This window comes from Micromesistius poutassou, assembly GCF_964030765.1.
Source record: "Micromesistius poutassou genome assembly, chromosome: 10".
In the NCBI taxonomy this organism is placed as follows: Eukaryota; Metazoa; Chordata; class Actinopteri; order Gadiformes; family Gadidae; genus Micromesistius; species Micromesistius poutassou.
The window spans coordinates 12,912,055-12,930,927 of record NC_140280.1 but is presented as its reverse complement, the minus strand read 5'-3'; the positions used below and the strand labels follow the sequence as shown (position 1 = coordinate 12,930,927).

At 42.4% G+C, this 18,873-nt stretch overlaps 3 protein-coding genes across 4 annotated transcripts in view; all 3 read left to right on the top strand.

The window, feature by feature from the left end:
- Positions 1-2,902: 2,902 nt before the first annotated feature.
- On the top strand, positions 2,903-9,497 carry dhx33 (DEAH (Asp-Glu-Ala-His) box polypeptide 33). Its single transcript, XM_084474179.1, has 12 exons — positions 2,903-3,235; positions 3,763-3,923; positions 4,214-4,441; positions 5,024-5,194; positions 5,379-5,564; positions 5,732-5,843; positions 6,176-6,335; positions 6,485-6,573; positions 6,672-6,799; positions 7,183-7,386; positions 7,503-7,589; positions 8,007-9,497. The coding sequence occupies exons 1-12, from the start codon at positions 3,025-3,027 to the stop codon at positions 8,313-8,315; spliced, it is 2,046 nt and encodes a 681-aa protein (XP_084330305.1). The 5' UTR covers positions 2,903-3,024; the 3' UTR covers positions 8,316-9,497.
- A 315-nt stretch (positions 9,498-9,812) lies between these two features.
- c1qbp (complement component 1, q subcomponent binding protein) lies at positions 9,813-13,344 on the top strand. Its single transcript, XM_084474758.1, has 6 exons — positions 9,813-10,174; positions 10,658-10,808; positions 11,320-11,413; positions 11,934-12,032; positions 12,147-12,272; positions 12,662-13,344. Exons 1-6 carry the CDS (start codon positions 9,922-9,924, stop codon positions 12,809-12,811), a joined length of 873 nt encoding a protein of 290 aa, XP_084330884.1. The 5' UTR covers positions 9,813-9,921; the 3' UTR covers positions 12,812-13,344.
- Positions 13,345-13,919: 575 nt separating this feature from the next.
- Positions 13,920-18,873, top strand: part of mlxipl (MLX interacting protein like) — a 14,172-nt gene continuing 9,218 nt past the window's right edge. For both annotated transcript variants that reach the window (XR_014637202.1, XM_084473988.1), the window contains exons 1-5: positions 13,920-14,375; positions 16,331-16,437; positions 16,963-17,045; positions 17,624-17,713; positions 17,831-17,872. Coding sequence is in view for 1 of the 2 variants with exons in the window: in XM_084473988.1 (XP_084330114.1) it covers positions 14,017-14,375; positions 16,331-16,437; positions 16,963-17,045; positions 17,624-17,713; positions 17,831-17,872 (681 nt within the window). In the remaining variant the exon portion in view is untranslated. The remainder of the gene's footprint in view (positions 14,376-16,330; positions 16,438-16,962; positions 17,046-17,623; positions 17,714-17,830; positions 17,873-18,873) is intronic.

The following is an 18,873-nucleotide window of genomic DNA, read 5'->3' as shown; positions in this document are numbered from 1 at the left end:
TTACACACACACACACACACACACACACACACACACACATATACTAACACACACACACACACACACACACACACACACACACACACACACACACACATTAATACACCCTGGGGTCACTCCTCTTCCCATTCACATATCTTGCCGCTTCCATTTAATTTTCTTGTTCTTTCTTGAAATAACGCCTTCAGTCTCATACTCTCATGCAACTCAACAACTGCCAAGGTTGCAGGCAGAATTGCCCAATCTGTCTTTACTATTTCCTCCTGCCAGTCTCTTCATGTATGCAGAGCAGAGATACAACAGAAATGTGCACACTGTTCACTGCCGCTGCCTCCTCTCCTGTCATCCAGTGCGACGCTAAGCCTTCTTAGGTTGACTTGTTATTTTGTGTGGGGACCCAATGGAAGAAACAAGAGAATGTTTATCTCTTTTTACTCGCGGCCCACATGCTGTCATAGGGTACTTCAAATTCATTGAGCAACAAAAACAACAAAAGTGTCAAATGAGAATAAAAGAAATGGCGGAAATGAATCAGGTTCAAATCAAATGTATACATCCGTTACCTCCAATTGTAAAGGAGATATAGCTAAATTCCACATAATGATTTGGCAATTGATTGCTACTTTCTAATCTCTAGAGATTAAATTAATCTCTTCGTTATGAATCGCTTGAAATCCAAATCCAAATCCAAATCTGGCTGAAGCATTTTGCCAAGACATAATAATAATTCTCACAACCTTTTAGCCAATGGAAATGTGTGTTATTAGTTGTTCTTATAAGAGGTGTAGCTATAAGAGGACGACATAGAATATTTTCCACAATATCAAAATCGAGTTAACACCTTTCCAAGATGCAATGTATTGTTTTTTCAAGGAGGGACTATTGACTTTGCAGCAGGGACTGGTGCCTCGATCAACACAAGATCTGACAAGGTGAGGAATAAAACCATTGGCAGCCAATACATGAACCAAACCCGACGGTGGATCATTGATGAGGGAATCAATGTAAAGTGTTTGCAAAAGTCTTCACCAACCACTCTCACCAAAAGATATATCATTAAATCAGACAAGCAGATCTGGAAAACGGTAGCCTGCATGGAAGTTATGACTAAACTTACAGTAACGTGACACAATGTCTCTGTTGACATTTCCTATACTTCACTGTTGAGGAATTACCAAAGAGGCAAGTGAGTATGTACAAATAGAGGGCAAGCATCCTAATCTACCGCTGTGATAATAAACTACCTTATTCTTAAAAACAAATTCATGTTTGAAATGGGACCGAAGCCCATTTGATGTTTATTGGAGAAATAGAAGCTGATATGAAATGATTGGATAGATCAGCCTATTAGGTATTTCATCACATAGGCTTTAGTTTTGAATATGTCTTTACCTAGATGAGGATGAATGAGAAGAATTTGGGCGTGTATAAACGCAGTCACATCATCATCTTCAGCAGCAGCAGCAGGGAGGTCACTTGTCAGAAGGGATGGTTCGGAGAGGCGGGTCGAAACAGGCGATCGGAATGCATCTATGCCGACCTGGGGAGACCAGAGGAGGGCGGATGCCACTGAGGTTCATTGTATCTCGACATAAAGGCTTATCTGTTAACAGATAGGGTTTTACATGTCCTGTGACGACAGCTTATAACTGGTAGAATTGGTTTATCTGCTTTGGACCTACATTTTCACTTTCTGCTGTTATCAGACAACTCACCAGATTTCCTTTCAACTCCCAGCCATAGTCACATTGACCGCAAGACCGGTTGCTCTAGATTATAAGCATTATAAGACTCTACAGTCTCACCCCGGCCAAAAACCAAAAGGCAACCCTGTAAATGGCTTGTTGGAGGCATACGCCTACTTATAACTTATCTTGGTATCATTGTAAATGTATTTCCCCCTCAATGATTTGTAGGCTACGAGAATTTTAAATAACGGTTGAATGAAGGAATATTTATTTTAGCAAATGCCCAGACATGTAGTTAGTAGGCTTACTAACTATTGCTAACTAAATATTGCTTTGGAGTTGATACTGCTGCTCAACTGAATGGCTGTGAATTCCTTAATGTATTTAACAATATTTAATGTCAAAATAGGCCTACTGTAGCCTACACGCAGGAAAAACGGCTGGTTATTCTGTAATGTTATGTCGCACTCTAGTGGTAGCATAAAACAACGTTGAATAAAATAAATACATTTATAACGAAATCAATACATTCTTGAAAAAAAAAAAAAACATTCTTCAAAAAAAGACAATATTGAAATTTTTGACAAAAAAATAAAATGCGGTGAGTGCTGTAGTGCACTCACTGCATAAAGCCACATCGTTTTAGACGTAAAGAAATGTTGGATGACTTAAATCAAGTGAAAATATTTTAATAGGGTCCAAAAGCCTACATTTAGTAGGCCTAAACATGCACTCCATTTAAAAAAATGGCAAATGGTTGGAAACAAATAAAGTGTAACAGTTAAACAATAGCTAAAGTGATAACGTTTGAGATACATTTGAGATGTAGGCCTACTATAGAATAGCTGACCTGGTCTGATGAAGTTTGAAATGGTGAACATTTTAAAAGTGGAATGAAGTCTCTAGGTTAAAAAATTGTGGAATGAGTAGGGTCCCAAAATGTAAGTCCCAAAATAATAAGAAAGAAAGAAAGAAAGACTAACCTAAGAATAACAAGTTGAGCGCTCCTTGCAGCACTCAACTAAAGTAATGGTAATGCTGATACAGCATTCACACTAATAAAAATTCCAATATCTAGAGTGTGAACGCTGAGCATCCACACTACAGCGCAGCTTGCAGCACTCGTCCAATGAAAGAGATGACGCGCACGGGATACTAGGATGACGTCAAACATCTGCGCCAAAGTACACCACGTGGGAAAGCAATTGCAGAAGTAAACAACGCAGCCCATGCACTTGTATGAGAGCTTTATATTCAACTTTTCTGTTTATTGTCGTAATTGACAACGTACTTGGAATAACCTCAAGATTTCAGTTTTCAAGATTTTTATAAGATCATGCCCCACAACCCATATCATCCTCCGGCTAAAAAATTCAAGCCGGGGTCAGCCTTTTTCCGTCTTGATAAAAATAAGCCTGGGATGCTGCTGCCGAAGAAGGGAAACATACCCACTCCCATAGACGTCCAGAGAAAACGGCTTCCTATTTACCAGGCAAAACCTCAACTGTTGAACCAACTGAGACAACTCCCGAGTGCGATTTTGATAGGTAACGTTTATATCTCTAATTTCTTTAACGCTGTTAATAGTCAACTGAGGTAAACCCTTCTTTTCACTGTTCACAATCAGCCCTAATGTTAAATAATTCCGTAGTTCTATCCCAACAAAGTATTCATGTTTATCACTTTGCTATAAGTGTAATTTCTGTTTTAATTGCCGTTACTTTTACTGTCATACACTCTTCATTGAGGGGGAAATACATTTACAATGATACCAAGATAAGTTATAAGTAGAGTTGTAGAGTGTATGCATACACTCTACAAAAGCCAATCATTTAAAGAAGAACACTTGCATAGTTTCTATGATTAAATAATAATTAATTTGTTTAAAGATTTCACAGAAATAAGACATGACACCACTGAAAAATAGTCTCAGGCGATTACTAAAGACTCCTCTTCATTCCCTTCCTTGGACGGGCGTCATTAACAAGAAGCAATTAACAATGATACCCCTATTTCTACATAACAGTCACCACATTTATTGACTTCCAGATTGTTTAATAATTGCTTTATTTAGGTGAGACTGGCTCCGGAAAAACGACCCAGATTCCTCAGTACCTATATGAGGCTGGAATTGGCAGGCAGGGCGTCATCGCTATCACCCAGCCCCGCCGAGTGGCTGCTATCTCTCTGGCGGGCAGGGTGGCCGAGGAGACACGGACTCCCCTCGGCAAACTGGTGCGTACAGACAATGCATACAAAAGGGTGAAGAATAATGAAAATGAGTGTGCAAGCATTAAGATGAGATGAGATGGAAGCCTGTAAAAACAACAACAACTACCAAATGATTCCTTCCCAGTCATGCCACAAGTGTGGAATGATACTCTGTGGGGACATAATTATCTATGTGGAGGTAGATGCAAGTTGTGGGTCACAAGGATTTTCAAAGCTAAAAAAAAAAAGCCACGGACCTGGAAAGCCTTTGAGAAGCCAAACAGGAAGTCAAAAGGCTTTTCTCTCCCTGCTAGGTTGGCTACACGGTGCGATTTGAGGATGTCACCTCCTCCGAGACCAAGCTTAAGTTCATGACGGACGGCATGTTGCTGCGCGAGGCCATCGGAGATCCTCTAATGCTGCGCTACACCGTGGTGGTCCTGGACGAGGCCCATGAACGCACCATGCACACCGACGTGCTGTTTGGCGTGGTGAAGACTGCCCAGCGCCGGCGCAGAGAGCTCAATAAGGGCCCACTCAAGGTACTGGGACAGTCCTCCAAGTATTTAAAGGTGACATATTATACCACCAGGTGTGAGTGTGATTAGCCGCTACAAGCCGTTTTGAAAATTGGCTTCCTCTAATATCGCAAGTGTGCGTGTCCACCTAGATATATGCTGGGTATGAGTCTACCCAGTGGACTGTAGCAAACGTACTAATCTATCCGTCATACATCTAGGTGGACACGCCCACCTATGATGTCAGAAGAGGCCGATTTTCAAAACGTCTTGTAATGGCTAATCACACTCACACCTGGTGGTATAATATGTCACCCAATAAATCATCAAGTCTCATCTCAAAGTTTCTTCTTTTACATGTTATGACTTCCTCGGTAAGAGCTAGTATATTTGTATACTACCGATTAATAACTGAGTTTACAGATATGATTTGAGATCCTTTAAAGTCGCAATGTGTAACATTACAATTTACAGCTTGTAACTTAAATTAACCTGGACATATCGGTACAACACAGTTATTGAGTTTGTCTTTAGCAGTTTTATGTGTTTTGAGCAATTGGCGCATGAGTAAATACAACTTGCATCCTATTCCTAATGGCTCTCCAGGTGATAGTGATGTCCGCCACCATGGACGTGGACCTGTTTTCGGACTACTTCAACAAGTCCCCGGTGTTGTACCTGGAGGGCAGGCAGCATCCCATCCAGATCTACTACACCAAGCAGCCCCAGTCTGACTATCTCCAGGCTGCACTGATCACCATCTTCCAAATCCACCAGGTGCTTCTCTTTCTTTCCTCTCGTGTTTGTTGAGAAGAGAAACCTGTCCAGTATTAATGTCTTTTTGAGGATGTATTTTTCTCTCTTTTTTTTGCGCTCATTTTTGCTTTGAGCCAAGCAAAAAAGAGACTTCCTGGATACACAAACAAACATTTTGACTCCGTCCCCTTCTGTGCGTGTGCAGGAAGCGCCGCCGTCCCATGACATCCTGGTGTTCATGACGGGCCAGGAGGAGATCGAGGCCCTGGCGCGGACCTGCCGCGACATATCCAAACACCTGCCCGATGGCTGCGGCCCCATGCTGGTCATCGCCCTGTACGCCTCTCTCCCCCCCGCACAACAGCTCAGGGTCTTCCAGCCTGCCCCCAAGGTGAGGCCAGGGGAGGGCTGAAGCTTTCATCAGCACATCACATGCACGGAGGACATGGTGGTCCAGTACGATGCTGAACACTGCACGTCCTGAAAGGAGCGTTTCCATCATTATCATAGCGTTATCATATACATCATTGACGGCCTTCTTGTATTTGCTTTCCCCAGGGTTGCAGAAAGGTGATCCTTTCAACCAACATTGCCGAGACGTCAGTTACAATCTCTGGGATCAAATATGTTATTGACACTGGGATGGTGAAATCCAAGCGCTTCAGTCCAGGTTAAATCATAATTATTATTTGACCTATTCCCAACGTCATTCTATTCTTGTATTGATCCTAGAAGTACTACCCATGTATTCCCTCCCACATTCTAATATATCCCTAACCTTAAAATTATAATTTCAGTCATTAGTGGGCAAACTATACATTTATAATAAATGTTGTTATTCCTTTTTATCATACCATGAATTTAATGTACATTTCACTAGATAGCTAGTTCCTGCTAGTGCTTGACATTTCTCCCTCCTCTGGTGTATATGTTCTATGTTTATATATGTTGCATGTAGATGTGGTTATATTGACATTCTGTTCCGTTGACGTCTGCTATCAGATAGCGGTCTGGAGATCCTGGCAGTGCAGCGGGTCTCTAAAGCCCAGGCCTGGCAGAGAGCAGGCAGGGCAGGCAGGGAGGCCTCTGGTCTCTGCTACCGCCTCTACACCGAGGTTGAGTTTGACAAGCTCATCCCCATGACCGTGCCTGAGATTCAAAGGTTGGGATGAATGTAATTCTTCGTACGTTGTCGCTGACGCTGTGACTTTTTTCTACTGTGTGTACTGTGGAGTTTTCTACTGTGTCTACTTTTTTAGGCCAATATGATTAAATGTTCTGTGTGTTTGTGTATGTGTGTGTGTTCTGCAGGTGTAATCTGGCCGGTGTAATTCTGCATCTCATGGCTCTGGGGATCCCGGATGTGATGAATTTTGACTTCATGTCCAAGCCTTTACCCGGTCAGTGGTCCTCCACTGCGCTCTTCTGTTGTGAATGTGCTCAGCAGGTGTAGGTCAAAGTAGCCTCGGGTAGAGGTAACATATCTGTTGTGTTCCAGAGGCCATCCATGCTGCTGTGGTCCAGTTGGAGCTCCTGGGGGCCCTGGAGAAGAAGGAGCAGCAGGTGACCCTCACTGCTCTGGGCAAGAAGATGGCCAGCTTTCCCCTGGAGCCTCGATATGCTAAGGTAAGCGTCCTTAAAAACAACTCCTGAATCGATTCACAGCTTCCAAAAATCAGTTTTACATTTGTGTATTCAATTAATTTATTATTTCTTCCCTTTTGTCTTAGGTTTGCCTTTGTGTGTTTACATTATTGCAATCAGTTGAAATGACTCTGCTTCTTGCCATCATTTGCCACAACCCCTTGCATAGTGCACAGCAGAATGGAGTAGATCCTGAAAGTGATTTTGAACCGGGAATTGTTTTAAATTGAGAATCAACATTGATTCCAATCTTGACCCCAAGAATTGAAATCGAAGCGAGTCGTGAGATCCGGAAAGATTGCCACCCCTAACAGCCACACTCTGGACCCTGCTCCTCCCTGACTCTGTGTCTCCGTCCTGTTCAGGCCATCCTGCTGTCCCCAGACTTCTCCTGCTCTGAGGAGGTGCTGGGCATCGTGTCTCTGCTCTCTGTGGACACGGTGCTGTACAACCCGCCGGCACGCCGCGACGAGGTGCTCGCCGCGCGCAGGAAGTTCACCTCCAGTGAGGGAGACCACATGACTCTGCTCAACATCTACAGAGCCTTCAAGAAAGTCTCCGGCAATAAGGTCAGCGACTCACGCCCAGATGCGGGAAAAAAACAAAACAGCCATGAAGCAAATTGTATACCAGGCCCAGAGAGATTGCACTCTCAAAATACGTAATAATAGTATTACTTTTACAGGAGTGGTGTCGGGAAAACTTTGTCAACAGCAGAAATATGGGCCTTGTGAAAGCAGTCCAAGCCCAGCTCAGAGAAATCTGCCTTAAGGTAGGAAATAAAACCCACCGGCTCCATGAAAGTGTTGAAAACATGAAACACGGCTAGCGTCCCTTCATGTCACGCCTTCTTTTGTATGGCATGGGACATGACTGTGTGTAGTCACCGATAATCCAATACCCAGCATAATCTGCACAGATTTTCAGGAAAAATGGCTTCACCAGTAGCATGTCATGGGACCTTTAAGATATGTGTAGTTCTATAAACATGTATTTACACACCTCACAAATGTCTGCCATATATGTATGGCAATTTTTTTTTAGATATATATTCGAGTGATAAGAAAAAATAAATCTGATTATCTAGAATCAATATTTCACATGAAAACCGTATTGGATGACCAACCGCAAAGACGTTTGCATTAAAACGTTAACCACCTCCACCTCTGGTCCCCGCGTCCCCCTCCAGCTGAACATGAAGCTGGAGTCGTGCGGGTCGGACACGGTGAGCGTGCGGCGCTGCCTCTCCCACGGGATGTTCGTCAACGCCGCCGAGCTCCAGCCCGACGGGTCCTACGTGGCGCTGGACTCCCACCAGAGCGTGGCCATCCACCCGTCCTCGGTGCTGTTCCAGGCCAAGCCGGCGTACGTGGTGTTCAACGAGCTGCTGCACACGTCGCGCTGCTACATGAGGGACCTCTGCCTGGTGGACGCCGAGTGGCTGGTGGACGCCGCGCCAGAGTACTTCAGCCGCAAGCTGCGCCACGCCAAGAGCTGAGAGAGAGAGAGAGAGAGAGAGAGAGAGAGAGAGAGAGAGAGAGAGAGAGAGAGAGAGAGAGAGAGAGAGAGAGAGAGAGAGAGAGAGAGAGAGAGAGAGAGAGAGAGAGAGAGAGAGAGAGAGAGAGAGAGAGAGAGAGAGAGAGAGAGAGAGAGAGAGAGAGAAGTCGTGGTGGCAGGACTTGATGTTTGATATTTGGGAGATTCAAACTCCATGACGGCTCTTTCCTTTGGTGACGGTGGATCCGGGATGGTGGCGCAGTGCATTTGTTTTTGACTGGAGTCTCCTTTCCTCCTGACTGCCTATGTGAGGTAAAGTCGTGGCGAGTGGTGACTGAAGCAATATCGGTTGATAAGATTTCTCTACCTCTCACCTGACTGGCATGTGTTTTAACAGCCAATGACTGCATTTTGTATGTCTTTTAAAGTCCCCGTTCCTATCGACTTTAATTCATATTTTGAAACCCCTCTTTTGTCAGTTTGTAATGGTTTATTCTTGCCTGTGGTAAAAAACCAAAAAAGTATGTTCTCATGTTCACTGCTTCAGATATTTGCAGGATTTGATAACAGCCTAGATTACCACGAGAAGCATGTTTTCAGGAGCAAACTGCATCCGAAGATTGATTGACATGACATGTAAACATTGTTTAAATTGATTGACATGACGTTTACATTTTTCACCTCTAGAGAAAATGCATGCCCAGCATGATCATAATTTCTTCGAGATTGTGTTCACTTGATAAGTTTAATATTATTCCTATGAGCTTTATGATCTTTTATAACATGTATTAAATATTGAGCAATACACATATGGAAAACAAATGCAAACGGTGCATGACTCAAGTTACAGATCACCCCTTTCATACCTTATAATATTTGTCTTGTATTGCTGCAAGATATACAGTTAGTGCCCGATACCAAAAACAAGATTTGTCCACACTGTATAGGTTTCTTGGGATCTATTTTATATCCTACGTTTTTGTAATATCAACAATATGGGCCTATCAGATAGCCTATTATGGATTGCGTTCAAGTGTTTTGTAGCCTATGACAAACACTGGCAGCGTAATCAACTGTACAACTGCACTTGCTTGATTAAATCTGTTACTATGCCACACTTTAAAAGGACACTCATAAACTCGTACTATGTTTTTGTGGTTATTTGGACGAGGGCATCAAACGATTAATAACCACATGATGGACACATCTGATGGCATGAAAGGGAACAGCTGACTGAACGTGGATGACTGACTGATGATGGCGCAACCATCATCGCAACTTGCACAAAGCACGCACGCATCCGCCAAATAAATCGAAATTTACATTTATTTATTTATTTTTGTTAGTGTTTTATTTATTTATTAATTAATGAACGTATCAAATCATACTGTACTATATATAAGTAATACATTATAATGATAGATAAATATTATTATTATCATCAGCAACAGCTTACTATTTCCGGTTCAGGGGTCATAGTTAGAGGAGGTCAGAGTGTCCTTCCACACGTGTTATCCGTCAGCCGTACAGGGAGCCAGTTGCCGGTTGTCTTGTAGTCGTGAACACATTGCTTTTATAGTAACGCTGCTTCTTATATCTACATCATCATGTTAAAGTCGCTTTCCCGTGCCGTCGGAACGGCTGTTCGAATTTCCACAATCACGACTTCCACCACCCGTGCTCTTCCACTCGCAACCCCGACGCTATGCACCCCGACTTCGGCAACGATCCGGCCTTTTACCCGGTCTCTGTGGATGATGAATAACAAGGGAGCCTCTTCTGGATATCGGCCCAAACTGTTAAGCTCCAGAGTATTGAGTCCATCGGTGTCCTGTGGATGTGGGGCACTTCACACAGAAGGTAATTTTCATGCTTCACTGTGCTAGCTAGGCATTCCGCCCACCTGCTGTATTACGTGATGTAAGAGATTCGTTATACAAGGACGCTTGTTTATTATATCTTTATGATTTTGTAGCCTCTCCAGTCTATTGGGACTCTTTATTGTAGTTTGTCCTCAAATAGCATTTTCATCGACAAAGGTGCTGCCCGCCATAGGCAGATGCACCAGGGGGATGTAAATAAGGTAGAGGTCATTACTAATTATATTGACCTACAATATGGACAACCAATATACTGATCTTCATTTTCGGCAGTGTTTTGTATTTTCAAATATACTTGGTTTATTTAACGTCCTTCACTATTGAAATTCGTTTTAACCAGGTGGTATATAGTTGTAATAACGGTTTTATTTGCCTATAGTATATCTCAGCAGTATTTATTGGGACAGGTAAAACGTGGAACATTAACGTATTCATTTACAATGTTATCTCTGTTCACAAACAGGCGACAAGGCCTTTGGCGATTTCTTGTCGGATGAAATCAAAGAGGAGAGGAAAATCCAGAAAAGCAAAACCCTTCCTAAAATGTCTGGTGGATGGGACCTAGAGTCGAACGGAGCAGAGGTCAAACTTGTCAGGAGTGTGTCTGGGGAAAAGTAAGTACTAATACTAAATCTAGTCTAACTGTCCAATACATACAAATGTGCATAATGTGCATACAAAAGATTATGGAATAAACGTAGAAGGAACGCCAATCTAAACAAATAATTAACATTTTGTAATTTAGCAGATGCTTTTAACCACGTAAAAGTAAGAGGTAGAGAAGATGTGCTTAACATCCATATTTCTGTTGTTTGCTGTATTACTGCATTGTGGGCAGCAGTTGACCATCTCTGAACTTTAATAATAATAATAATAATTAATTGGATGAAATGTATAGTAAATACAATGTGTGCTTTTATAGTTTTGTCAATATTTGATATTGAATGCAACTTTGTTGTCCTACTGTATCATCCAATTCTGAACATTCTCACTGACTGGCATCTTTTATGTTACATAGTGTGTAGCCTTTTTTCAGGGTACGTCTGCTTTTTTAAAAACAAGGAACCTTTTTCATCATTTATTGTGGTGTCTGGAAAACATCTTTCTTGTTTTTTCTTTCCTTAGGATCACCGTGACATTCAATGTGAATAACAGCATTCCCCCGAATTTTGAGGAGGATGCTGAGACGGGGCAACAGCAGCAGAAGGGAGAGGAGGAGGTGAGCCACCATGGCCATAGCCAGCTTTGAGGTCACTGAGGTCCAGCCCTTGCTAATTTCTTAAGAGCTAAAAAGAATGAATGAATATAACGCAATAAGAAATCTGCGGTTGAGAACCTCTGAGTGAGTCCATGCTTAATTCAGTTTAGACTTGTCACTTTGTATCCGCTGTGTGTGACATCTTGTGGTGCAGTCAGAGGAAACGAGAACCCTCGCCCTCTACAAAACTAAACCCCTGCAACTGAAGTTGAACCCCCACCCTCCCATCCTCACTATTTTTCAAACCCTGGCTACGGCCCTGTGAGCCACTAGAATTCAGACAGTCGAAAGTGGTTCCACAATGATTTCAAGTCTTGCCTCCAACACAAAAATCACTGGAGCAAAGCTCACGAGATTTTGCTTCAAAGCCGACTGATTGCATGTGCTTTTCATCCTCAATCCAGTCCTTAAGAGATCACATTCATCTTTTGTTTAAACCATCACAACCTAACGTTTTGATGACCTCTGCTTCTCTCCATAGCAAGATATTGTGTCAACGCCAAACTTTGTCGTGGAAGTAACGAAACAAGAGGCAGCAAAGACTTCCTTGGTGTTTGACTGCCACTTCCCTGAAGATGAGGTGAGCAAGTAATCATCACAGTTCTCATTAACAAACCCCCAGACCTAGTCTGTCCTCTCCATGGACCAGGGAAGGTGCCAGACATGAACACAAGTGCTTCTTTCTCTCCTCCAGATTGCTCACGGGGAGGGTGAGGAGGAGAGTGACATCTTTGCCATCCGAGAGGTCAGTTTTCAGCCCGAGGGAGACTCCGACTGGAAGGAGACCAGCTACACGCTCAGCACAGATTCTCTTGACTGGGTAAGACTACTGATGTTTTCTTTTAAAGACAACTTGACATGTTTGATTTATGCATTTGATAAGAATGGTCACTGGCTGTCAACAAAATAAAACCATTGTTTCAACAATGTCTACATTTTTATACCGCATCTTATCGTCAATAGCGTTTTACGTGCTCTGATAAATAAATCACCCTTGACAACTGCTTGTTTGTTTGTATAAACCAATGACAATTTAGCTTCTGAAGCTCTTCTGTCAAATGAAGAGCTTCAGAAGTTTACGATGACGTTTACGATTTCATAATCTTTGTAATTCCTCTAGATAGACTAACCCTATCATTGCCTTTTTGAAACCATGCAAGTGATGACACAGGACCCTTCCTTATCCTGCGGGTTCTGTTTGTGTTCCAGGCCCTCTACGACCACCTCATGGACTTCCTGGCCGATAGGGGAGTGGACAACACGTTTGCCGATGAATTGATGGAGCTCAGCACCGCCATGGAGCATCAGGAGTACATCAAGTTCTTGGAAGACCTCGGTAGCTTCGTCAAATGCAAATAATTTCTTGGAAAGAAACGGCCTGATGCTACTTAAATGGCCTTCCATCGCACTAGTGTCAGACTGTGTCACCTGTCTGCAACTGTTTCCTGTAATGGGTTTGTTCTTGCCTGTAAGGCAATTTAAGTCTGTATTTGAGAGCCATGTAAATATTTAAGTTGGTAAAATGTTAAAAATTAAGCTAAGCTTTATTTTAGGACGTGTGTTATTTCTATGGTCTCGGACAGTGCATACACATTTATGGGAACACAACTTTTGTAATCCTTAACGAATAGCACAGATCATGTTGATTTAAGATGTAAAAACACCCCATTTAGTTGCCCACTTCCTCTGTTTACATTGCCCTGTAGTTCAGGTTTTACTGCTTAATAACATCACTCGTAACATCTCTTCATGCTATGTGTTCCTTTGGAAGTGATTGTGCTTTCTTGGACCGTATAGAGATGACACAAATTCAGAAAATGTAAGTGACTTCTATCTGATTGGTCTTCTCTGACAAGAAAACCAATGAAATCTGTAATAAAAAATATTTCATATTGATGTCTTTTTATTTTGGCTTGGTTTAATAGGCTACTGTATTCATTTAAGTACTAAAGTAATCCATTTTCTATAGTACTTTTCTTAGTGCTATATACAACAAAGAAACGAACAAGTCCAAGATTAGATGGACTTTGCATCTAAGGGTAGGGCCTATAATCACAATAGACTGTATACAAAGTAAAATAAAATAAGTTATTTGTTTCTTTGTAGGCCTATTATGTATTACATAAATCATTGAAATAACCTTGTGTTATACAAATGTATATTCGCTGTTCTTATATACAATTACAGACGGGACATAACCTGATATGATGAATTCTAAATATGGAAGTCTCCAAGAGAAGATTAGTGATCGAGAAATTATGCAAATCCAGTTGAAGGTGGCACTAATGTAGGCCTACCTTTCACGCCGCCCATTATTATTCTGGGCTTCCGCAGAAGAGTATAGTTGTCTACATTTTATTGCACAACAGGCTAGCCTACTAGCCCGAGATAAAAAAAAAAAAAAAAAACTTTGAAATTTGGCTCGGCTCTAGAGTCAGTCCAGTGAGAGTGAGAGGGACAGGGCAGAGAGTAATTGACAGTTAGGTCCACCCATACCCATGGAGCCGGGGGGACGAGTCGATAAAGGAGAAAGTTCACTCGCTCACTTGTAGATCGATAGGAAAATGGCAATGGCCAGAAGAACGTCTCCAGACATGTCTGGACCGACCAACCAGAACCAACTTCCCGATTCAGAATCCGATTCGGATACGGAGGGAGACGAGCAATACCCGGTCGGTACCACTGGGCCGTGGAGTGTGAGGTCCTTGATCCGCACCCAGGTCATCCACAGCGGACACTTTATGGTGTCGTCGCCCCACAGCGATTCCACCCCACGCCGACGGAAAAGCGGTCCTGGGTACGACTTTGACACCGTGAACAGGACATGGTGCCAGACCTACACGTTCGGCCCGCTTAGTTCTGGCAGTCTGAGCATTGACCCCACGCTCAACCGCCTGTTTGAGTGTATGTCACTGGCATACAGGTACGTAAACATACACGCTTCACCTTGGCTGTGTTGTTTCTAAAATAATTAATTCAAAACATCGGTTATATTATATTTTTATTATATGTTTATAAATTGAGTATGAGTGTATGAGAGAGAGAGAGAGAGATAGAGAGCGAGAGAACGAGTCCGATCGGATGAAAAAGTTATTTTGTTGTGCAATAGAGGACAAATCGTAACTGGACTTTGCTTCTAGTTGGTGGCATAGGAAGGACTGTGTAACTGAGTAGAGGGCTGAGGGAAGATCAACAAAGCGTTCCGTTTTAAAATATAACCAGCTTTGTTTTACTTTAAAATGCAAGGAGAAACAATGTCTACACTGTGAGCAACATGCATTGGCCTACATGTTTTGAATCAGCAGAACGGACAGTGTTTTGTGTAATAATAATTGTTGTGTGTAAAACCAGTTGGCCCTGGGGAAACACCTGTTTGACCTCGTCTTTTCCCTGCTCTGATAGAGCTGACTGGTGCCCAGCAGACCCTTGCATTCTCCTAACCATGAATTTCAATCTCACTTGAAAACTACTTTTAAAACCAATCTATTGACGTTTATTTATCAAGTGGATGGGCCTACTGAAAGAAGAGGTACTATTGAGTAGTATTTACAGTAAGACAAGAACGGCTTACTTTCATTGCATGTGTGCCAATCTTTATTGTTGTGTTAAGCAATAAATTAAGCAAACAAATCCAGAAACATTTTGCAATCATTACTCTGTATTGTCTTATATGGACTCATTCAAATTATACCACCAAAGTGTCTCAAACACACATACAAACACTGTTCTGAGTCTTGTTCTAATAACATGGAGCGTACTTTTTTTTGGTAAACAATGCTATTAGCGCTGTAATTAGTCACACAGAGCTGTGTGCTGTGCCTGCTGTTTCACGCTGCTGTGCTTGCAGGGTGAGCGCACATCAGGATGAACACTTTGATAATGATTCACCTGGCTTCCTAGCAACTTCTTGAGCACCTTCCTAAAAGGACCCCCCCCCCCACCACCACCACCACCACCACCACCACCATCTCACTCTCTCTCTCTGTCCCTGTCAGACTGTCTGTCTGCCTCACAGTCTCAGACTGTGTGTGTGTGTGTGTGTGTGTGTGTGTGTGTGTGTGTGTGTGTGTGTGTGTCTCTCTCTCTCTCTCTCTCTCTCTCTCTCTCTCTCTCTCTCTCTCTCTCTCTCTCTCTCTCTCTCTCTCTCTGTCTCTCTTTCTCTCTTTCGTTCTACACGTGAGGGAAATCTCCAGAATTAGGTCAGGGACAAAGGACAACTGCTCTTATTGAAATGGTGAGACGTAAAAATAAATAAATAAACGAAGACCACATGATGAGCACTTGAAGGGGGAGGAGGGTTCATTTTAAACAATATGGCCATACACTGCTTTATCATGAACTAACTAACACACACACACACACACACACACACACACACACACACACACACACACACACACACACACCTATCTAACGTCTCCTCCCCACCCTCAATCTGCAAATCAAGAAAAAAATATATTTGGCATTTTCTTTGTAAGCTTCTCAAACCTCTCTCTCTCTCTCTCTCTCTCTCTCTCTCTCTCTCCCCCTCTCTCTCTCTCTCTCTCTCCCTCTCTCTCTCTCTCTCCCTCTCTCTCTCTCTCTCTCCCTGCTAATGGGTCGAGGAGTACTATAGCAGGTGTTTTAACGTACAACCCTGATTATTAACCACAAGTGTTTCGACAAAAAAAAAGAAAACACGTTTCCACCGAGTACAGAGGGAGTGCAGACTGTAGTATGTGTCCGTCTGTCGTCATTGTTTTTCCGCAGGGTTAATTTGTGTGAGTGGTGCGCTGAACCTTTGCCCCCTCGTTGTTATAATATTGTCCTCTTCGTTGCTTTAAAGCCAAATGCTAAGTGTATAAATCGATTCAGTTTGTGTACTTTTTCGTTTCCCAGCGGTAAGATTGCATCGCCAAAGTGGAAGAATTTTAAAGGTTTGCGCTTGATGTGGAGGGACAAGATCCGTCTGAACAACGCCATCTGGAGGGCCTGGTATATTCAATGTAAGTGTCCTTATTTAGTAGTCGACCTATCAGGCGCTTCTATCCAAAGTGACTTACAAGTGGATTCAGATATTCAGTAGCTACTATCTATTCAGTTATTTAGGAGCAGCATCTAATGCAAATATTACTTTAGAAAGACTGCAGTCACGGGGTATTGACACAGTGCTTTTCTGCTGGGAGTCCAAACAACTATCCTGCCCCCGTTAAATCTGCTACCTACACAGAATCTACACAAAATGTCCTTTCTGTTTCAGAGAGTCGCTGGTTCGACAACCAGCTCCTCCTGGTAAACCCTTTTAATGCTCTATAGACTAGACTAGAAAAGTCCATCTCAGAGTCCTTAATCCTGCTCTGCAGCAGAGCATAGTCCCTCCAACCTCAGTGCCAGAGAAAGAATCACTGTGGACTTGTAATAGAGTTTATTAAGAGTTGATGTTTGTTGCATAAAAAGGTGGGTTTAGCAGAGGGCCGGCGTGTGATTGTGTGTGTATTATGAATGATGAACGCTGTCCCTCTGGGCTCCAGACCTGGAGAAGAGGAGGAACCCGCTGTGTGGCTTCGTGACCCCCCTCGAGGGCTCTGAGGCAGACGCACATCGCAAGCCTGAAGTGAGTCTCACACACACACACAGAAACACACAAATGTACACACGCACACACACACACACACACACGCACACGCACACACGCGCGCACGCACGCACGCACGCACACACACACACACACACACACATGCACACACACATGCACACACACACACACACACACACACATGCACACACACACACACACATGTACACACACACACACACACACACACACACACACACACACACACACACACATGCACACACACACACACACACACACACACACACGTAAACACACACACACACACACACACACAGCTCAGTAAATGGACAGACAGATCGATGTTTGCCTTTTGTGGAGGAAAGTAAGAAAGCCATGGTATAGTGTCAGTTATAATTATTATATATATTTTTATTTTTATTATGATTATAAGGTAGTCACGCTTGCTGTGGTCTACATCATTTATTGTTGCATATATTATATAACTTATCGTTTTAGCAGACTATTTTAGCCTGTTTGTGATTGGCTCTGCTATTATGATAGGTGTGTTTTCATGAATGTTAACGAATGGTCTTTAAATTGTGTCTTTTGCTCAGGCCATCGTTTTAGAGGGCAGCTACTGGAAGCGAAGGATTGAGGTGGTCATCAAAGAATACCACAAGTGGAGAATTTATTACAAAAAGAGGGTAAGTCCTCACGCTGCACTTGTATCTTATCCTATAACATCAACCTTTTGTCACTAAGACAATGTTTTTGTATGTGGACTCAACATCACATAGCACGTTTATTCTGTCTTCTAACAGCTTCAGAAGAATAAGGATGATTTCTTCTCCATGCTCCAGCAGGTAAGAAAGCTACATAAAATCAACTGTATTTATATACGTGTGTGTGTGTGTGTGTGTGTGTGTGGGTGCATGCTTGTGCGTATGCATGCTGTTGTACACCTGTGTATGCCTGTGTAGTATATGTATGTATGTGTGTGTGTGTGTGTGTGTGTGTGTGTGTGTGTGGGCAATGCAGATGTAGTAAAAGTGCATGCATGGGTCTATTAATGGGTTGTAATCGTCACCCAGGAACATAAAGGATTGGACCGCTGCTATTTATCTGAAATATTTATCCTTTAAAATTAAAAATATGAAAATATACTTCATTCATTCATGCTGCATGGAATTCCATGTTCATTGACCCAAGAGGGGGAAGAAAAAAAAAGCGGAGAGGTGAATGAAAAGGTACAACCAGGAATAGAAAGGTGCATGCGCCACTGGTGCACAGTTTGCCACCCATTGACACATTTGGAACATTTGGCGTACCTCTAACCCACCTCCTGACTGCCTTATGTTCATTCACGTTGCTCCAGCCTTTGAGTTTCTTCAATCAAACCTAACCCATTTCTATTTCTGAAAAAAGGTCAGTTTAAATAGATTGATGAGAAAAGGGGAGAATGTTTTCAGGGAAGAGTTGAGAAGACCACTCAGATGTGGTGGCTCCTAGATTAACCCACGAGATGAGCTTTAACCCTGACTCTCCCACTACTTCCTTCTCATTTTCTTATCTTATCTTCCCATCTTGTCTATCTTGGATTTTCTTTTGCCTTCCTTTTGCTAATATTGCAATTTAATTTCAGAGTTGTATTATGTGATATGAAGTTCAATGCTTGCTTCAATGCTTGTTTCATGGTTTGACTCAAGTGAAAGATAAGTACAAAAAACAAACAATCAACAAACTGTAATATTCGACTTGTAAAATCTGTATCTTCAAACAATGCCAAGCATTCATTTAAACTAGTAGGCATTTTATGCAGAAGTTATAACTGATTAATAATCCATGGGTCAAAGATCACTGATCA